At 40.5% G+C, this 20,393-nt stretch overlaps 1 protein-coding gene across 2 annotated transcripts in view; it reads right to left on the bottom strand.

Moving 5' to 3' along the window:
- The window catches only part of TMEM87B (transmembrane protein 87B), a 44,460-nt gene that overhangs the window by 19,979 nt on the left and 4,088 nt on the right, over positions 1-20,393 (bottom strand). For both annotated transcript variants that reach the window (XM_084900244.1, XM_084900243.1), the window contains exons 3-8: positions 13,711-13,802; positions 9,049-9,180; positions 8,153-8,206; positions 6,669-6,759; positions 5,169-5,230; positions 4,553-4,736 (exon numbers count right to left, since the gene is read on the bottom strand). In XM_084900244.1, coding sequence (XP_084756370.1) covers positions 4,553-4,736; positions 5,169-5,230; positions 6,669-6,759; positions 8,153-8,206; positions 9,049-9,180; positions 13,711-13,802 — 615 coding nt within the window. The remainder of the gene's footprint in view (positions 1-4,552; positions 4,737-5,168; positions 5,231-6,668; positions 6,760-8,152; positions 8,207-9,048; positions 9,181-13,710; positions 13,803-20,393) is intronic.

Raw genomic sequence — 20,393 nt, 5'->3', positions numbered from 1 at the left:
CAAGTCAACAGATGAAACCCAGCCTGGTAAGTGACAGCGGCAGCACAGTCTCCTGGATTGTGAGGAAAGCCAAGCTATCCCACTCCGTGGGGAGGAGCGTGTGAATCCAGGTAAGTTTCTCAGCGGAAGCCACATCTAAATCAGGATCTGAAGGCGCAGCAAAGTAAAGTACCTGGGAGAGTCAGAAGAAGCAAAAGAATGGCACATCCAAAGGTAGAGAGGAGACAAGAAAAAAAGCTAACAGTGCTCTGAGAAGGGAAATGCAGCATGTCTGCAGCAGAGCATAGTGGGGAGGGTGCCGAGGAAATAGGCCGGACAGGAAAGAGCAGTCACCAGGCTGTAGGCCATGTTCTGAATCTCAACCTGAAGCTAAGGGCAGGGTGTAATCAATAGTAAACGAGGGAGTAAAAAAGAAACCAGGAAACTATAGCCCTAGGCCAGATCTGCCCTTAGGCCTGTTTTTATAAATAAAGTTTTATTGGAACGCTCACTTGTTTGTGGCTGAGGAGCTGCAACAGAGACTGTATGGCCTGCAAAGCCTAAAATAGTTACTATACGGCAGAAATAGTTTGGTCACCCTTGAAATAAAATGGACAGCTTCATTTTACTTTGTAAGAACAGGATTGCTGTACTTGATGGCTTAAAACTGGAGTGCAGGTGAGGAAACGCTTGGGGCTATTCCAGAAGTCCAGGAAAGAATGCTGGCAGTGCAGATGCAGGGAATTAGAAACGAGAATTAGAGAATCCACCTCATTTCAGCTCCTTTCTCCGCCTTGTCCACAAGAAATCACAAGGGACCTGTCAAATACCTTGAAGAGGTACAGATATATGCAGTTTACTATGTTTTCCACGACCAATCTAGAAGCACAAAGAAAGGAAGTCAACCTGATATGACCCATTCTTAATGTTAAAACTCACCTTGGGTCTTAACAATCACTGCTCCCACCCCTTTAAAGTCTCTTCTTCCAGGATCAATGTGAGCAAGACAGCATCAGTAACAGAATTCCCATCCGGGAAACCACACCTCAGCCCCTGCCCAGCCTCCTGGCACTCTCCTCTCCACACGACTCCACACTGACAGCAGTATGGGGTCTGTTTCCCAAGCCCTGCTGGTGCCATCCCAGGCAGAGGGCTTGAGGACAGCAAAAAGGGCACAGGCAATGGCTGCCCCTACCGAAGTCCACTCCACGCTGACCCTCAAAGGTAAGAGATGACCACCTGCCTCCTCCAACATTCAGGAACACTTCAATCCCAGCCATCAGCAGCAGCCCCATCCTTCCTTCCTTATTTAGTTCGAGACACAAAAATGTCACTAAACTCCGTGTGGAGTAATAGCACCTCTCATGTGCCTCTCTGGATGCTGTCCTTTCTTTATTCTTTTGTACAAGTTCTTTTAAACTTTTTATTTGGGGAAATGACAATCATTCCCTAGCACAGAGAGACAGTAAATGAAATCACATGTACTACCACTCAGCTTGAGTAATTATCAGCATTATGCCTAATTTGTTTTATCTGTATTCCAACTGTTTTTTCTCTCCTAGAGGACTTTAAATAACTACTAGTAGAGACACAAGCACGCTCTTTGACAATCTGAGCCAAGCTCATCCCCACACCTCAGAAGCATGTTCCTAAGTGCGGTCAGCCCTTCTGAGTTCTCTCCCTCCAAAGGCTTGGCAACTGAATGAACTGTTCCTTGACTTCTCTGACTTTTTGACATCTACCTTCTAGAAGTCTGGGCATACACTGTGGATGCCCAAGCACATGCCCCCGCTGCTTTGCACATAAACTTCACATTGAGATTTCTGCCTGAGAAGAGGCAGAACAATGCAAGAAAACTGTAGGCACCACTGATTTTACTCCCAAGGGGCAAATACTCCTTCTTCTTCTTCTTCTTCTTTTTTTTTTTTTTTTTTTTCGAGGAGAAAGAAGTACAGGGTGAGAGGGAAACAGATAAATATGATACAAAACTGGCAGTACCCAAAGCTCCCCAGCCAGACACTGTGTGGTTTTAATCTAGTCAAGGTGGCTGGCCATAAGGGAAAGAGATTTTCTTCTCCCAGGGAGGAAAGGGAGGGAAAGTCAACAAGAAGAAAAATAGGGGGAAAAACCAAGATGGTAGCATAGGCAAACACCTAAATTGCTGCCTTGCACAACAATTTCAAAACTTCGACTAAAAGACAGAATGGACATCATCCAGAACCATAGGAAAGCTGGCTGAATGGAAATTCTACAAATAGAAGAGGAAAGCTCGTGGAGAATCAGAGGCGCTGCAAAGGGCTGAGGTACGGAGACACATGCGCAGAGAGGAAGGGCGCTGAGTGCCTGGCTGGTGTTCTCTGGTTGGAGAGGGAAGGAAGCCCCGACTTCACTGAACCGTAGTTCCAAATACACTAAACCCTAATTCTGGGTGAAACCCCGTGGACCCAGGCTCATAAGGGGAAGTCTGGACTGTCAGGTAGTAACAGTTCATTCAGTCCCTGAGCCTTGGAAGGAAGAGCTCAGAAGGGTTGACTGCGCTCAGGGACATGCTTCTGAGGAAAAGGCACATGGAGACTCAGAGACTCGGGGAAGCTGCAGCAGGCAGGGGTCTGGAGGCTTGAGGTGTGCTAGCGAGTGCACACAGAGAAGACTGACAGTTGAGGTTGTTGCTAGCTCTCCCCAGCAGAAGGGAGTCAGAAGCTCCTGACTGCACTGAACCCCAGTTCCAAATGCACTGAACCCAAGTTCCAAGCAAGCCTGAGGGAATCTGGACTGTCAGGCAAAAACTCAGGGGAGCCAAAGAAGGCAGAGGTATGGAGGCATGAGTGCAAGGGCAGGGCTGATGGGAAGCCAAGACTCTCTTCTCAACCCTGAGACTCCGCCCCATCCAAGCTGAGCACAGAGGCTTTTGCAATTTTGCAAGTCTGGTCCTATAAGGCTGTCTCCAGCACAGGTCTCCTGGCATAAACACAGCTGATACACATAGCTAATTGACCTGGAGGTCAATTCCTCCCAGTGATATCAACAACAATCAAAACTCCAACAAGGCTGTATACACAGACCACAAAGGGGTGCACCAAGAGTGTCTACCTCAGATAAGTGGGGAGGTTGACCCACTGGGTCATATAGGAAACCTAGCACACAAAGTTACCCTACCAACTCAGGGAAGCAGTGAAAATGTGGAGACAAAGTAACAGATCACAAACGAAAGTAATGGAAGAAAAAAAATGACTGATATAATTCAAAACCATGGTTATAAGGTTTTTCAAGAATTTCCCAGAAAAGGACAATAAATTTAGCGAGACCCTAGAGGATATGAAAAAGGACTAACTAGAAATTAAACATACACTGACTGAAATAAAAAATATTATACAGAGATCCAACAGCAGATCAGAGGAACTGAAGAACCAAGTCAAAGATTTAAAACACAAAGAAGCAAAAAACACTCAACAGGAAAAGAAAAAAGAAAAAATAATCCAAAAAGTTGAAGATAGTGTAAGAAGCCTCTGGGACAACTTCAAGCGTACCAACATTAGGATTATGTGGGTGGCAGAAGAAGAGAGCGAGCAAAATACTGAAAACCTATTTGAAGAAACAATGACTGAAAACTTCCCCCACTTGGTGAAAGAAATAGATTTACAAGTTCAGGAAGCACAGAGAACCCCAAACAAAAGGAAATCAAAAGAGGACCACACCAAGACACATCATAATTAAAATGCCAAGAGCAAAAGACAAAGAGAAAATATTAAAAGCAGCAATAGAAAAACAGTTAATTACCTACAAGGGAGCACCCATACAATTGTCAGCTGATTTCTCAACAGAAACTATGCAGGCCAGACAGAAGTGGCAGGAAATATTCAAAGTGATGAATAGCAAGAACCTCCAACCAAGATTACTCTACCCAGCAAAGCTATTATTCAGAATTGAATGTCAGATAAAGAGCTTCAAAGATAAGAAAAAGCTAAAGGAGTTCATCACCACCAAACCAGGATTATATGAAATGCTGAAAGGTATTCTTTAAGAAAAGGAAGGAAAAAGTAAAGATAAAAATGATGAACAACAAATACGTTTCTATCAACAAGTAAACCCAAAAATCAAGTGAATTAAAAATCTGAGGAACAGAATAAATTGGTGAATATAATAGAATCAGGGGCATAGGAAGGGAATGGACTGATAATTCTCAGGGGAGAAGGGGTATGAAGGGTGCAAGAAGAAACTGGACAAAAATTGTACACTATGGATGAGGACAGTGGTGTGGAGGTAAGGGCAAAGAGTGGGGTGGGAACCAGGTGGATGGGAGCTATGGGGGGGAAAAGGAGAAATTATTGTAATAATCTGAACAATAAAGATTTATTAAATTAAAAACTAATAAATAAATAAATAAATAAATAAATAAAGAAGAAGAAAAATAAAAAATTAAGACGACACACATGCTGGCCCAGATCAGAGTTACACTCCTGGTCTCTCCTCGGCCTCCCTCCTCTTCACCTATAACGTGGCTGTTTTCAAAGCTGGGCTCAGACACCGAGGCCCCGTAGATCGTACTGTGTTTTTGGGGAAAGTCACAACTTACTTGATAGCCCAGTGCTGTTGATGTTTTGGTATTCAGCATAAAAAAGTGCCTTTTCAAGCATTCCCAGGAATATGACAGCTGCAATCCAGAACTGAATTCTTAATATATCTTTCCAATAACAAGCAGACCATATCAGCCAGAGCAAGCCATATAAAATGTAGACAATGCACATCACCATGTAAAACTGTAGGGAGAGAAGCAACTGTAAGCACCTAAGCCTTACTGTCATTTGAAAATCAGTATTTCTCATTCAACTATTATCCTTTATTTTCCAGTCACTCTGGACAGAGAGGGCATGTCAGGGCACTGTCTACTAAGGCAGTGTTTCCCAAACTTTTGACATATGTGTAGCCCTTCTATAATTTCCGTAACGCTGAGTACCCCTGGTACTCATGAGAACGTAGAATTAGGCGCAGCTAAGCACGGTGCAGTGCATACCCCCACCGAACTCCGGTGCAACGCGTACCCCCACCAAACTCTTCCCGTACCTCTGGGGGTACGCGTACCACACTTTGGGAAACACTGTACAAAGGGATAACCATCACTGAAATCTTAGAATTTTTAATTTTCCAATTAGGATACTTTTTTTTTTTTTTAAATGGTAAAACATACTCACAATCATGAGAGGCCAATCTGATGCAGAGAGATATCCTTTCGGCCCCATCATAGAAAGAGAAACTGGTGAAAGTGAGGGTGGGGATAAAGAAAGTAAACAGTTAAATTAACAGTTTTCTCTTAAGTTTTAAATGTAAGCTCATTCCCCAGGCAACTTCAAAAATACAAAGCAAGCTGACATGCTGAATCTTTACCTAGCACACTCAGACTGGACAGTTGCTGGTTATATAAGGTGACCGTATGAAGAAACCTTCACTAGTCACACTCGGTTGTAAAACTTGGGCCAAATCTCACCTCATGCGGAGAGCAGAGTTGCACTGGCTACGGTCTGGCCCCTGCTGAGTAACCAACCTCCTGAGGACTCTGTCTCCCTTCATTACCTGGGATGAACCACTGACCTCAAGCACCTAGTCTGGGTTGGGGTCTAAGACAGTGAGAATAAACACAGTGTCCAGAACCATACAGAACTCGCTGGACTTGGCAACTGCTGCAGTTTCTAACTAGCAGGGCCTGAACCCTGCCTTTAGCACCTGGAAGGATCGGGTCCAGCGAGATAGCAGAATGGCATCAAGATCCTTGCTCGCTCTATGTGGCATGGCCTGGCCCACATATCACCTCCGGAAGGAGGCCCCACTTCACATTCTTCCCGACCAGCCCCTGCACCGGCTTCCCCACGGGTCATTAGCTTCCCCCTCGAGACACCAGCCTTGTGCTTCTCTGCAGTGATGCCTGTTCACCCCACTGCTTTCTGCCCCTCCCCTGCACTGGACGCCTCTTGGAGACAGAGCCTGGCTTCCGCTCTGTGTCCCCGTGGATGAGGCAGAGCAGAATGCAAATCCTCAGGACCCTGACAGGCTGTTGGCTACTGTCAGCCCAGCAGGTGCCGCTCTGGAAAATGACAGCAAAAGCAATTCCAGGGCATGTGAAGGCCTTCATTCCCTTGAAAACTGCTTATTGTGAGGATGCTCTTTCTCTGGGCACGGAGAACTACAGCTTAATGAGCCACAGAAGGGCTAGCTTGTGGGGGGAAGGGGCTCACAGACCCCAGAAACCACAGTTGCCAGATATGCTACTTCTACTCCTAAGCTATAAACTAATGTTTTTAAAAAACTTTTCAAAGAACAATAATTTTAAAACCCTGATGATGGCCATTTTCAACAAGCAGAATATAATCTGCTTCAAATACAATTAAGATGTTGCTTGCCCGTTTGTTTTTTTGTGGTGTTTTTTTTTCTTTTTCTTTTTCTTTTTTTTTTTTTTACATCTGTAATAATGGTTTTCTATCACACCATTAAGTTTAAAATTATTTAACTTAATTTAAAATTTCCAATTCAATAAGATAGGTATAAAGTTTTAAGTCTCACAAATAAACAGATTATTCATTTTTGAGATTAACAGAAATTCATTTTTCAATGTGTTTTAACAGAGAATGTAGATTTGGATCAATGACAAAAAAACAGACAGCAATTAGCTAATAAACATGCATACAGTTTAACTGTACCATTCAAATTCCATTTTGCATTGATTTTTTCCATTTTAATAGAAACAATAAGGATGTGAAACCCATCTTTATGTGTTCTTGCAACAACATCCTGAAACAGAAAGAAAAAAAAAATCCTTTGTTATTTTTAAAATTGAGCTAAATAACTGTTTGCCACATTTTAAAACAACTTTTAATAAACGAGTTGGGTCATTTTTAAAAAACACAAACAGGTAACACACAGAAAAGAAACAGTGGGCAGTGAAAGGATCCCCCCATCCCGTGTTTTAACAATTTATTTTAGAGAAAGGAAGAGAGAGAGAAAGAGAGAGAGAGAGAGATCGATCAATTGGTTGCCTCCAAGCATGGGCCCCAATCAGGGATCAAACCCGCCGCCTTTCGGTGTACGGGAGGGTGCTCCAGCCAGTTGAGCCGCACTGGCCAGAGCAATCCCCCGTTTTCTACCACACCCTTCCAAACCCAAAGGGATGGAAGAGGAAAAAAGAAGTCCTTTTCACTCCTTAAGGTTTTCTACTTTTTATATTTCTACAGATTTCCCTTAATGTTACCACTCTGTGTGTTATTTACTATCACCATCCAAATAGTTTCTCTTCCCTTACTTTATCCAAATGTCATCAAGCATTCAGTTTTTCAATGTGTTTTTTAATTGAACTGTGGGAGGAAGAAGTAAGATAACATTGTAAGAAATGACTCAGATTCCGCATACAGGCTAAATTATTTAAATTCTTCAAGGTACTAAATTACTAGCAGTCCCACTGGGGACTATACCTGCTGCTGTAATGTCTATGACCACTTCAAGGCCCCACATAACTGGGCCAAACTTCTCACATTCCTCCTTGCCGAGTATTTCCTGTCCTTCCATTCACTTCTTCCTCCTCCACTTGTGGCAGTTAGTGCAGAGTGTGTGTCCCTCCCGCTGCCGCGTGAAAACCTTTCCACTATCCGGCTACTTTTTAAGATGGTGCAAGAAAACCAGAAACATGAACAACCAGTAAGCAAGCATCAAGCTCTCCTAACTCTGCTCAGTTCCTATATACAACTCCTTCTAACCCTCTCAGCCTCTTGGTCTTCTGACTTTTAGCAATTCCCCAAAATACCAAATTTTCTCTCCCTTCCATGCTACACTCATGGTTTCTACCTATTTCTTTGCATCCTTAATGATGATACATACCAGTCCGTTAATATGCTGTCTTGGGCATTTGAAAACAAATTTTATTTTTTAAAGAAAAAGAAAGGCTACATAGAAGTTAAGTTTAAATAATAACTTTAAAGAGATTTTTAACACAAAAACAAGTCTGTATAAAATTCATATAGACAGATGCAAGGAAGTATGTTGTTTTAAATAAAGGTTCTTTTTTCTTTCCCAACTCTAACAACCCCATTTTATATCACTCACCCAGCGCTCTACCCATCAGCAGATTCTTTCAGTCTTACTATATAGTTTATGTATATAATTTGACTTAAAGACAAATAAGATGACCTACCATTTGTTCTTCCTGGTTTGAAACATTTCCAATATTTGAAATTAATTCTTTATTCTGGAAAGAAGAATGAATAACTTCATTTTATATTGCTGCATTTTTATGGGGATAATTTTAACAATTAAGAAAAAAATGTGTTATAAAAAAGTAAAAATTTAAAAGCTGAATATCAAAAAACAAATTTCACTGTAGCCCATAAATGAGTGACAAAGTCCTGCTTTGGAAAAATAACTCCCTTAATAAGGACAGTGGCTATGGTAGGGGGACAGTACTAGGAACTTAAAAGGGAGCTCCTGGTGCTAAAATATTCATCAAGCCATATACTTCTGATAAGCACAAGTTATTATATGCTCATTACACTTCATAACATTTTAAAATAATCCCATTAAAATGTTTACTAAGACATATTTACATTTCATAATTCATAGAGCAAAAAATAAGTTAAAATGACCCACAACCTCAATGTCACCCAGAGATGACTGAGGGTGACATTTTAGAATCTGACCTTCCACCCAGGGAGGGAACAAGTGCATAGAGAAGGACAGAGTATTGTGTGTTAAATGCTGACAGACTGTGGTAAGAGGAGCAGATCACTGGATTGAACACCGTGGTCACTGGTAACCTTGACAGCTGGGGTTCTGGTGGACCAATGTAGTGGAGAGAAGAGAGATGAACTGACAGCACATCATGAAATGCCGTTGTTGTAATAGGGGAACAAAGAAACAGAAAATGGGACCAACATCTTACTCTGTGCTACCACATTCACAAAGAGCTAAGCCTAAAATTTAACAAATTAAGCACCTTAATAAAAATTCTGGTAAAACAGAGTTTAGGCTGATACTTGTATGCACCGGGAGTAAAATAAATTCTCTGTTAACATAGCAAGACAAGATACTCACATATAATGAGGGAAACACCTGTAAGTCACTGTTGCAATCTATGTTTTCATTTTTTGTTGTCCAACATTCGCTGTTCTTCAAATAATTAACACAATAGTCTCTGCCAACACTTTCAGGCTTTGATAACTGCTCCTACCCAAGGTAAAATTTTGTTATTTATTTCCATACTTATTAACCAAGAATATAATTTAATATTTAAATAATATTAAGATATATTCAGTTTGGAGCACTTGAAAATATGCAGAACAAAATACAGAAAAAAGTTTGAATATAATTTTAAGTAAAACTGACGGATCATAATATCTTAGCCATTCAATTGTGCTTGCCCAGAGAGAGTAATACAGAATATAACCATAATCTTATAGTATGAAAGTGATTAAGGTGTTTTGAAATACATAATACTTGTCCCTGGGGCTACTTCCATTTTATCCCAAGTATTAAAAATCTCAGAGAGAGAAAGCAGCATTTTACCAGGAGGAAAGACAAACCAGACACTTAGCAATGCAAAGCAAAGGTGCAAACCTGACTGAGTGCAGGGACACTCATTTACTCATTAGGACCTAGGGTTCTTCCCTCCCAGATACAGGAATAAAGCCTAATGGCAGCTACCAGTCATCAAGAAAAGGGTATGGGACAATGTGAGCAAAATAACAGGTTATAGCCCATTGGCAGATAGGTAAGATAGGAGCAAAGAGAGTTCATTCTCACGGTAGAATGCTAATAAATGTGGGAGAACACATGAATCAGAAAATCACCATGTAACAAACATCAGAGGAATAATCGATTTATTGGGCAAGAATCAAGGATGTGAAAACCAGGATTGATGAAGAAAGAGGATACATCCTATATAATAAAAGCTTCATATGCAAATAAACCAAAAGGCAAATGACTCAGTTGCTATGATGTGCACTGGCCACCAGGGGGCAGATGCTCAATGCAGGAGCTGTCCCCTAGCGGTCAGTGTGCTCCCACAGGGGTAGTGCTGCTCAGCCAGAAGCCAGGCTTATGGCTGTTGAGTGCAGCGGCAGTGGTGGGAGCCTCCACTGTAGGTAGGTGGTAAGGAGTGAAGGGTCCTGGACTGCAAGAGCCCCATACTTCGAGAGGGATGTCTGACTGCTGGCTTAGGCCCAATCCCTGGGGAATTGGTCTAAGCTGGCAGATGAACATTCTCCCCAAGGGGTCCTGGACTGCAAAGGGGCGCAGGCTGGGCTGAAGGAACTCCCTCCCCCTTTCCCCCCCAGTGCATAAATCTGGTGCACCAGACCTCTAGTATTTATATAAATAAACATATTATAAAAATAAAGATATTTTTTCACAAATTACTGTTAATAACAAAAGGAAAAGGAGTAACTTCACAGTGGTGAAACCTGGCAGAAACTCCCTGATTAAAAAAAATGGGACAAACCAGGATTTTCTTTTTTTTTCTTTTCTTTTTTTAAATATATTTTATTGATTTTGTACAGAGAGGAAGGGAGAGAGATAGAGAGTTAGAAAACATCGATGAGAGAGAGTCATCAATCAGCTGCCTCTTGCACACCCCCCACTGGGGATATGCCCGCAACCAAGGTACATGCCCTTGACCGGAATCGAACCCGGGACCTTTCAGTCCCCAAGCCGACGCTCTATCCATTGAGCCAAACCGGCTTCGGCCAAACCAGGATTTTCTGGTATGCTTGCCCCCAAAATAAGGCAAATCTAATCATGAGAAAACATCAGTAGTACTCAAATTGAGGGACATTTGGTGAAAATAAATGGCTTGTACACTTCAAATATATCGATGTTGTGTCACGAAAGACTGAAAAACAAAAACAAAAACAAAAAAAACAACAACAACCCACAGCCTCAGAAATGCAACGCGATCCTGGATTGGCTCCTGTACCAGAAACAAATAAACAAAGCCTGCTAAAAAGGATGTTACTGGGACACTCTCTCTAAAAATCAATGGGAAAAATATGCTCGGTGAAGATTAACAGAAGAACCCACAGAAACAAAAAACACTAGGAGCTAACAGAACATACATCTGTGAAGAAATCACGGGGGGCATCATTAAGAGAAATCCCTGGGTGAGGGCGCAGGGGCTCAGGCTGCAGGGCCAGGGCAGGACAAATCCCGCCTGGCCTCTCTTCCTCTCTCTCAGCTCCACCACCCAAGTCTCCCCACACCTTTTCCTGACGGTTCCTTTCCCTCCTCACTTCTTTCTGAGATCTGCTCAAATTAAATCTACCTGTAACTTACATAAGTTCTAGGTGCCCTATTTCACTGCATTAATTTTTTAATGTAGTGAAATTTTTACATTACTTTTTTAAGTAAAATTTTTGTTTATATATGACCCTACATGTCTGATTAAAAGTTTACTAACATTTTCATAAGATACAAGGAAATGAAAAGATCTGTCTTCTTCTCAGAAAGCATATGCTTTGATAGAATTAAAGCATGTATTACCTAAGGCCCAAAATTAATCTGTGGCATTTCTAAGAATATAATCTATATTTCTAGCCTCTTCACCTGATGAGCTAATATTTATGCTCATAATTTTCCTTCACAGCTTTATATCCATAAAAAAAACTTGTGTTTATGAGTTATCTCATAATACCTATTAAAATGTCTATTATAAAAAAAGACAAGACACAAGTGTTGGCAAGGATGTGGAGAACAGGAAACTCTCATACACTGTTGGTGGGATTTGAAACTGGTGCAGCCACTATGGAAAACAGTATGGAGGTTCCTCAAAAAATTAAGGATAGAGCTACAATATGATTCAGCAATTTCTCTTCTGGATAATTTGACAAAAATATGGAAACACTAATTCACAAAGATATATGCACCCTGGTGTTCATTGCACCATCATTCACAATAGCCAAGATATGGAAACAACCTAGTGTCCTTCAATGAATGATTTGATTAAAGAAGATGTGGTATGTATATACAATGAAATACCACTCAGCATAAAAAAGAGTGAAATAGCCGAAACCGGTTTGGCTCAGTGGATAGAGCGTCGGTCTGTGGACTGAAAGGTCACAGGTTCAATTCCGGTCAAGGGCATGTACATTGGTTGTTGGCACATCCCCAGTAGGGGGTTGGAGAAGGCAGCTGGTCGATGTTTCTCTCTCATCGATGTTTCTAGCTCTCTAATACTCTCCCTTCCTCTCTGAAAAAATCAATAAAATATATTTTTTTTAAAAAAGTGAAATATTGCCATTTGTGACAACATGGATGGATCTTGACAGTATTATGCTAAGTGAAATAAGATAGACAAAAAAATGTATGTTTTCAATCATATGTAGGATAAAACCCAAAAAGTAACAAACTAACAAAATAATAAAAAAGAAACTCACAGACAAATACAGTATGGTGGTTACCAGAGGGGAGAAAGGATGAGAGGAGCAAATTGGGCAAAGGGTAAGGTGACCAGACATCCTGCTTTTGGCTGGACAGTCCCGATTTTGAACAATTTGTTTGAAAAAAGTCCTGATTTTTGGAAAGAATGCACGACAAGTTAGGGGATGTTGGGAGAACAGGAAGGGACTATATTTTGGTGGTCATGTGGCTATTTAGCCAGGATATGAGTTTTATATTATTTTTGTTAATTTTAAAATGTTAAACTTTAATAATAACAAATAATTGTTGAGAACTGATTATCGAGAACTGCTTATCAAAGTTCGCAACAACGAAAACATTTTGTAACTGTCTCTGATGATGCACATTGTACTGTGTTCTAGTAAGCTAGTTAAACAAGTGATGTCATTACAAATCAGCTATTCAGATAATTTAGGTAAGTAATTTATTTATTTCATAAATACATAAATTTTCTTGAATTTAGCAGACAGTACTCGCATTATTTATATTTTATAGTGGCAGCAAAAAGTCTAGCGCCGGCCTTGAAAGCGACACAAGTTATGTTACAATTAAGTGTTAAGACTTTGAAAGCCATTTGATGTGTGAAATATAATTTAACAAATTCTTTTTAAAAAATATATATTTTATTGATTTTTTACAGAGAGGAAGGGAGAGAGAGATAGAGACTAGAAACATCGATGAGAGAGAAACATCAACCAGCTGCCTCTTGCACACTCCCTACTGGGGATATGCCCGCAACCCAGGTACATGCCCTTGACCGGAATCGAACCTGGGACCTTTCAGTCCACAGACCGATGCTCTACCACTGAGCCAAACCAGTTTCAGCAATTTAACAAATTCTTGTGAAAAATTTCATGACCTTTTAAACGACGACAGCAATCTACTAAAAAAATTCACTCAAATGAGAAATATGCCAAAGAATAAAATAATACTATACATAATTTTTTATTTATTATATTTGTAAATTGTACTTATGTTGAAATTTAAAAAATATGTTACAATACTATTTTTGCGTTCTATGAAAATTTTTGTTGCTCCATATAGACCAAATTTTTAATCAAGACCTCCTCCCCGCCCCCCCGCCCCCACCTCCCCCCAGTCAATGGTGTCCTGCTTTACCAATGTTAAACTCTGGTCACCTTAGCAAAGGGGGTCAAATATATGGTACTGGAAGAAGACCAGACTTTGGTGGTAAACACGCAATAGAGCACACAGATCTAATTATAATGTTGCATACCTAAAAGGTATATAATGTTATTAATATTACTTGAATAAATATAATTTTTTAAATTGTGTTTTACTTACATCCAGCTTATCATATTCATTTTGACAAGTGTAATGCTTCAAATACCACTCTATGGTAAACTTCACAGGCTCTTGACAATAGAATGATTTAACTGTTGAAGAAAACAAAGTCTCATTTTTCAATATACTCCAATGTAAACTTAGGTTTTATTAATATAATTTAAAATGGGCTACTTAAATGAAACAACAAGTAAAACATTACTTAATTTCTCCAAAAATCACTGCAAAATGAAACGGTAAATTCATTAAATTATAACTGTTAGTCCAAAGTTGCTATACTACTATTGATCTATATGTTAAGTCCAGTATTAAAATCAACCAAGCGGCCAGAAATGTTGACACTACTTACTTCACTCTAAGGGTCCTCTTCACTGAGTCATTAAAAAAATACTGAGCAAGCGCCCCTGGTGTGTCAAGAGGGACATAATGGGAAATCTAGAACAGTTCCTCTCCCTTACACAGAGGATTGGGGAAACAGCAGATTAACAATTAAACAAGCCCTAGGAGAGCATGAAGAATGGCGTGCTGGCAGGCTTGCTGGAGGAGAAGGCCTGTAATGTGAAGGGGTAGCCAGAGTTAGCCAGGTGAGGAGGAGGATGGAAGAGTTGCATGCATATGCTCAGGAAAAGTGAGTGAATGGCATAAGCAGGCCCATCTGAAAACAGTGTGCTATGCTTAGAGTACAGATTGGGGAAACTGGAGAAAATTTGAAAGGGTTCTTATGCTCTGCTAGGGAGTTTTCCTTTATTTTTAAGCTAGTGGCCTGGTGCACAAATTTATGCACATTGAAAGAAAATTAATTAAAAGAAATATTTTAATATTATTATTTGCCCTCTCTCTATAATAGAAGTGTCAGAGGTGAGAGAAAATTAAAATGTACATGAAAATAACATATACATTAAGAAATAAATTATAACATGATATAACAACATTTATGATATGAATACAAAAGTATGACATAAAAACAAAAAGATTATATAAAAACAACAAAAACAATATAAAAACATTGATTAAAAACAATGATTACATTTATTCTAATATCACGCTGGGAATACTTGACTCATTTCCCTGTGATGAAGTATTTACAACTTTAACTTTAATGTCACATGTTCTTCGAACTTGAGAGAAAGCAACATATAGCTGACCATGTCCAAAAACGGGTTCAGGTAGGAATATTCTTACTCTGTCTAGAGTTTGTCCTTGTGATTTATTAATAGTCATCGCAAATGCTGGCATCACGGGAAACTGTCTTCGAATTAATTTAAATGGGAGGCCAGTATCAGACAGGGAGGAATCAATTCTTGGAATCAGAACAATCTCTCCTTCAGCAGATCCTGCTAATACTTAAGCCTCAATTATGTCGCAATCTTGTGGCAATATATCTAGTACCATTACAAAGATCCCCTTTACTATTAAGATTTCTCAGTAGCATGATGATTGCGCCTACTTTCAATTTTAATTTATGATACAGCATTCCTGAAGGAGTAATACTAGTAAGAATTGATGGGAAAACTTTCCTTTTCAGCATCATTCGTTGAATCATCACTCAAATAGGTGTGACAATCTCCACCAAGTATATCCAAAATTTCTTCAGTTAATTTATGAACGTGCTCATTTTTAGGACAAAGAATCACACATTTAGATGTATCCTATATAATAAAAGGCTAATATGCTAATTGCCAAATGGTGGAATGACCGGTCACTATGATGTGGGACAGACACTCAAGGCAGGAAATGCCCCCTGGTGGTCAGTGCACCAGATGCCGGGCTCACAGGTGGCAAGCACAGCATGTTGTCAGTTGTACATTCCCTGAGGGCTCCCGAACTGCAAGAGGGCACAGGTCAGGCTGAGGAACCCTCCACGAGTGCATGAATTTTGTGCACTGAGCCTCTAGTTTTTAAAATAATTTATAGACTAGAGGCCAGGTGCACAAAATTTGTGCATTTGGGGACAGGTGATCCCTCAGCCCTGCCTACATCCTCTTACAGTCCGGGAGCCCTTGGGGGAGCAGGCCTAAGCTGGCAGTCGGACATCCTTAGCACTGCCATAGAGGCGGGAGAGGCTCCCGCCACCACTGCTGCACTCGCCAGCCATGAGCCCGGCTCAGGGCTTCTGGCTGAGCCACACTCCCGCTCTGAGAGCACACTGACCACCAGGGAGCAGCTCCTGCATTGAGCATCTGCACCCCCTGGTCAGTGCATCCCATAGCAACCAGTTGTCCCACCATTTGATCAATTTGCATACTAGCCTTTTAGTATATAGGATATACTATTTCCAAAGGTAGCTTTCTTCTAATTTCAGAGATACATTGTTCCAGTAGCTGATCTTCAGATATATTCTGTCAATGATGCCGGCTTCTTTCAGCTTCAGAGATATGTTGTGGCAATAGTTGGTCTTCATACATATTCTATCAACCATTTCAGCTTCAGAATGTCAACAAAAATGTGATGTCATTATCTGGTGCCCACAGCCACTGGGTCACATTGTGCACCCTGGGGTCTCAGCAGCATTGGCTGCTATTTGGTGGAGTGTCACTCTGGGGTGGTGGCAGGGCCTGTGTCCGACCTAGGAGAAGCCGAGTGCTGCTTTATGGGTGCCAGGTCTGTAGTGGCCTGTCACTAGGGAGAGGAAACTGGCCATTGCCACATGATGTCATTACCGTTGTGAGCTTCGTGAAGGTGCCCATTTCCGGGCTGAGCTGTGGGCTGCATTTTGCACCACTGGGTCTCGGCAGTGTTGGCTATGATTTGGTGGGCTGTCCCTTTGGAGTGGTGGTGGGGCCTGTGTCCCACTTGGGGGACGCCAAGTGTTGCTTTGTGGTTGCCAGGTCTGCGGTGTCATTTCTTTATGCATGTCATGGCAACTTCTGCGTCATGGCAACCCCTGGTGGTCAGTGTACATCATAGCAACCGGTCAGACAATCGGACACTTAGCATATTAACTTTTTATGTATATTGATGTTTCCAGAAGGAGGGTAACAATATCACACAGACTGAAAAGAATTAAGTCTAGAATAAGACAAAGCTCTTTTTGTCACAATATGGCAGCATATCACCAGAGAGGGCAAAGAAGCCACAGTGTCTTTTATGACCTAGCATTATAAGTGACATGCCATTACTTCTGCCATATTCTACTGGTCAGATCAACAATGATATAATGAAGGGATTATACAGGTCATGAGTACCAGGAGGCAGGTACCATTGTGAACTTTGTGAAGGTAACCAAAGGAAATCGAAACTGATGTCAGAGGCTGAGGTTGGTAGGATTTCTGGGGCAGAGCACCTGAGAGTTGGGAGTGACTCAGAGAAGGAGTGAAAGAACTCTGCACAAATATCCCCTCGAGGCTCTGGCTGCATAGCAGCTTGCCCGTGCACAATCCCACAATTCTGAGTTCATATAGGCTTGCACTGTTTGAGTTTCCATGAGCCAGAGTCCACAGGCCTCATTCAATACGCCAAGCACCAGGGAGAGACACAGAAGGGTCACACCTGAGAAGTGGTGCTAAGTCAGCCCTGGAGTAAAGGCTACTCCAGACCAATCCTAAAAGAATTAAAAATAAAACTGGAAAGGATAGAACTGACCCAAAAGAAACTTAACTGTCTGCCAGAACAAAGTTTTTAAAGAAATACATCACAGCACTCAAGAATGCAAAATTCACAATATTCAGCATCCAAACAAAACCACTAGATAAAAAAAACTGGACAATTCAACTCATACCCATTGTATGAATCAGTCAATATGACAAAGATGATGTAAATGACAGAATTAGCAGATAAAAATGTAAAAACAGCTACTGTAAAAATGTTCCACATGCTCAAATATGTAAAGAAAAACATGAAAATACTGATAAGAGAAATAAGGTATTTTTAAAAAGAACCAAACTTGTAGAGATTGAAAAATACAATATCCAAAATAAAAAGTTCATTGTATGAGATTAACAGCAAATTAGATACTGCAGAAGAAGAATATCACTGAAATTGAAGACAAAGCAACAGAAATATCCAAAATGAAGCACAGAAAAAAAAAAGCTTTTAAGAGGCCTCCGTGGCGTGTGAGATAGTATCAGCAGCCTAACTTCTGTAAATGGGATCAGGCGGGGAGGACAGAAGTGGGGATAGAGCTTCTAAGTCCATGATCCAAGGTCCATGTTTCACAGTGTGTATATCCAGTTGTTCCAACATCATTTGTTGAAAAGACTATCCTTTCTCTAATGAATTATCTTTACACCTTTGTTGAAAATCTATGGACTTTATGCATGTGGGTTTACTTCTGGAACTCTAGTCTGATTCCTTGTTCTACATGTCTATCCTTATGCCAGTTCTACACTGTTATGATCACTATAGCTTTATGTAAGTTTTGAAATAAAATAGTAAAATCCTTTCAACTTTGCTCTATTTCAAAATTGTTTTAGCTATTCTAGGCCCTTTGTATTTACCTATAAATTTTAGAAACAGCTAGTCGATTTCTACATAAAAGTCAACTTTGACTTTGATTAGAATTAAATTTATAGATCAATCTGGAAAGAACTGACAGTATGTTAGCTATAGATTTTTCATAAATGCCCTTCATCAGATTCAGGAAGTTTTTCTAGTTTTCTGAGAGTTTTTATCATGAATAGGTATTTTTCTAATGCTCTTCTGAATATACTGAGATGATTATATAGTGTATTTCTTTCATTCTGTTAATATGGTGATTTACACTGAGAGATTTTCAACAGTGACTTCATGACTACATCTTAAATGAAGCACCTACGGGAAGTCAGACATCTGATCCACCAAACTGCATGGCCACATACTAAAGATACCAATTCTTAGCTTTCAGGCACTAAAATCTGGCTCTGTGAGAACACAGACTCAGTCTCATCTCACGCTTTCACCACACCACCAATGTAAATGTATGAACTAGAACAGCATTCGCCAACCCGTGGTCCGCGGACCACTGATGGTCAGTGAGGTCCAAAAAGTTGGCGACCGCTAAACAGGAATGTTCAATAACTCACTTAAAACGAATAGTAACTGAAAACTAATTATCTCCCTTCAGCATGCCTTCCTGGATGCCCAATGGTGATGAAAAAGCTGCCTGACAAGCATGGCACCAGAACAGGGGGCTACATCCACACCTGCCAGCCACATGCCACTGCTACAGTCAGAATTCACTAAGACCTCTCTCCATTGATAACATTGGACACTGCCAGGTTTTTTGCCTGACTATACCCTCATTTTCTTATGCTTTTGCTCCTAGCTCCTTCTGCTCCTCAATCCTTCTTTAGATGTCTTGACTGCTGTCTACTCTTAGGCTGATCTCTGACATTACATATTGACTTTTTTATAAATAAAATTCTGTGTTTCACTGGTCCATATAACTTCCCCCCCGCCATGTAATTTCTTCTTTGTCTAGACATTAAGACATGAATTCATTAAAGCAATCAGATGCCAAAATTTTTTCCTCACCCACCTTGCACTTCAATTTCCTCTTACAAACTCTTATCACCACTGATGATCTGATATCACCAGGTTGCTTTGAACCACCTCTGCTTTATAGCTGAAGGCTAGCCCAGTTCCCTTAACAAAGACCCACATATGGCAGACTCACCTAACAAATGATCAGAGCATGGGGTAACAGAGAAAAGGGTCATGGCTTTGAATCCTCAGGAAGTCAATCTGTGTTACCCAACAACAACAAAAATACTCCCAATCTCAAAACTTTAACCGTGGCAAAAAAAAAACTTACCCAGTTAAGTTACTGGAAACACCAAGAGGAGTTGGATCACAGTAAATATGATCCAATGTAAACTCATTAAAGATATTGAAAACCTCAAGATCCACGACTTGGTCATCCTTGCACAGCAGTATTTACATAGACAACACAGTCCCAACAAATATTTTCACTTTCATAAGCCTTAAAATATTAGTTAAAATGTTAGTGTCTTAAAATTTTTATTTATACTATGATCACATGTATATTTAGAAAATGTTGATGGTCATAATCGTTTTATCACAATCATGACATTTCATATATTCATAAAAGAAATTTATCTAGTTTTAAAAGCTAAGATCTAGAGTCAAATTTTACAGAAGTCAAATACCTTTTGCTAAAGCCTACTTTACTAGACTTTAATTATAGTTTTTAAAGAATAATCATATTACATTTTCTGAAACAGAAAAAGCCATTCTTGAAAATAAGCAAGACTTGACAGAAACAAAAGAAATTCTTAATATGTTAGAACCACTGAAAAACAAACATTTTCCTGTTTTATAAAATACTAGAGGCCTGGTGCACAAAATTTGTGCGTGGGGTGGGTTCCCTCAGTCATGCCTGCACCCTCTTCAATCCAGGACCCCTCAGGGGATGTCCCTGTGGGATTGGGCCTAAACCAGCAGTCAGGCATTCCTCTTGCAATCCAGACCACCGGCTCCTAACTGCTCACCTGCCTGCCTGCCTAATCACCCCTAACTGCCTCTGCCTGCCAGCCTGATAACCCCCATCTGTTCCCCTGTCAGCCTGATTGCCCTTAATTGCTCCCCTGATGGCCTGATCGCCTCTTGACTGCTCCCCTGCTGGCAGTTCACCCATAACTGCTCTCCTGCTGGCCTGATCACCCCTAATTGCCTCTGCCTCGACCCCTGCCGCTTTGTCCAGAAGACATCCAGTCTAATTAGCATATTGCCCTTTTATTATTATA

The sequence above is a fragment of the Pipistrellus hanaki genome (genome assembly GCF_964339955.1).
Source record: "Pipistrellus hanaki genome assembly, chromosome: 12".
NCBI classification, from domain to species: domain Eukaryota; kingdom Metazoa; phylum Chordata; class Mammalia; order Chiroptera; family Vespertilionidae; genus Pipistrellus; species Pipistrellus hanaki.
The sequence above is the reverse complement of the archived record's forward strand: the minus strand, read 5'-3'. Positions and strand labels throughout refer to the sequence as shown.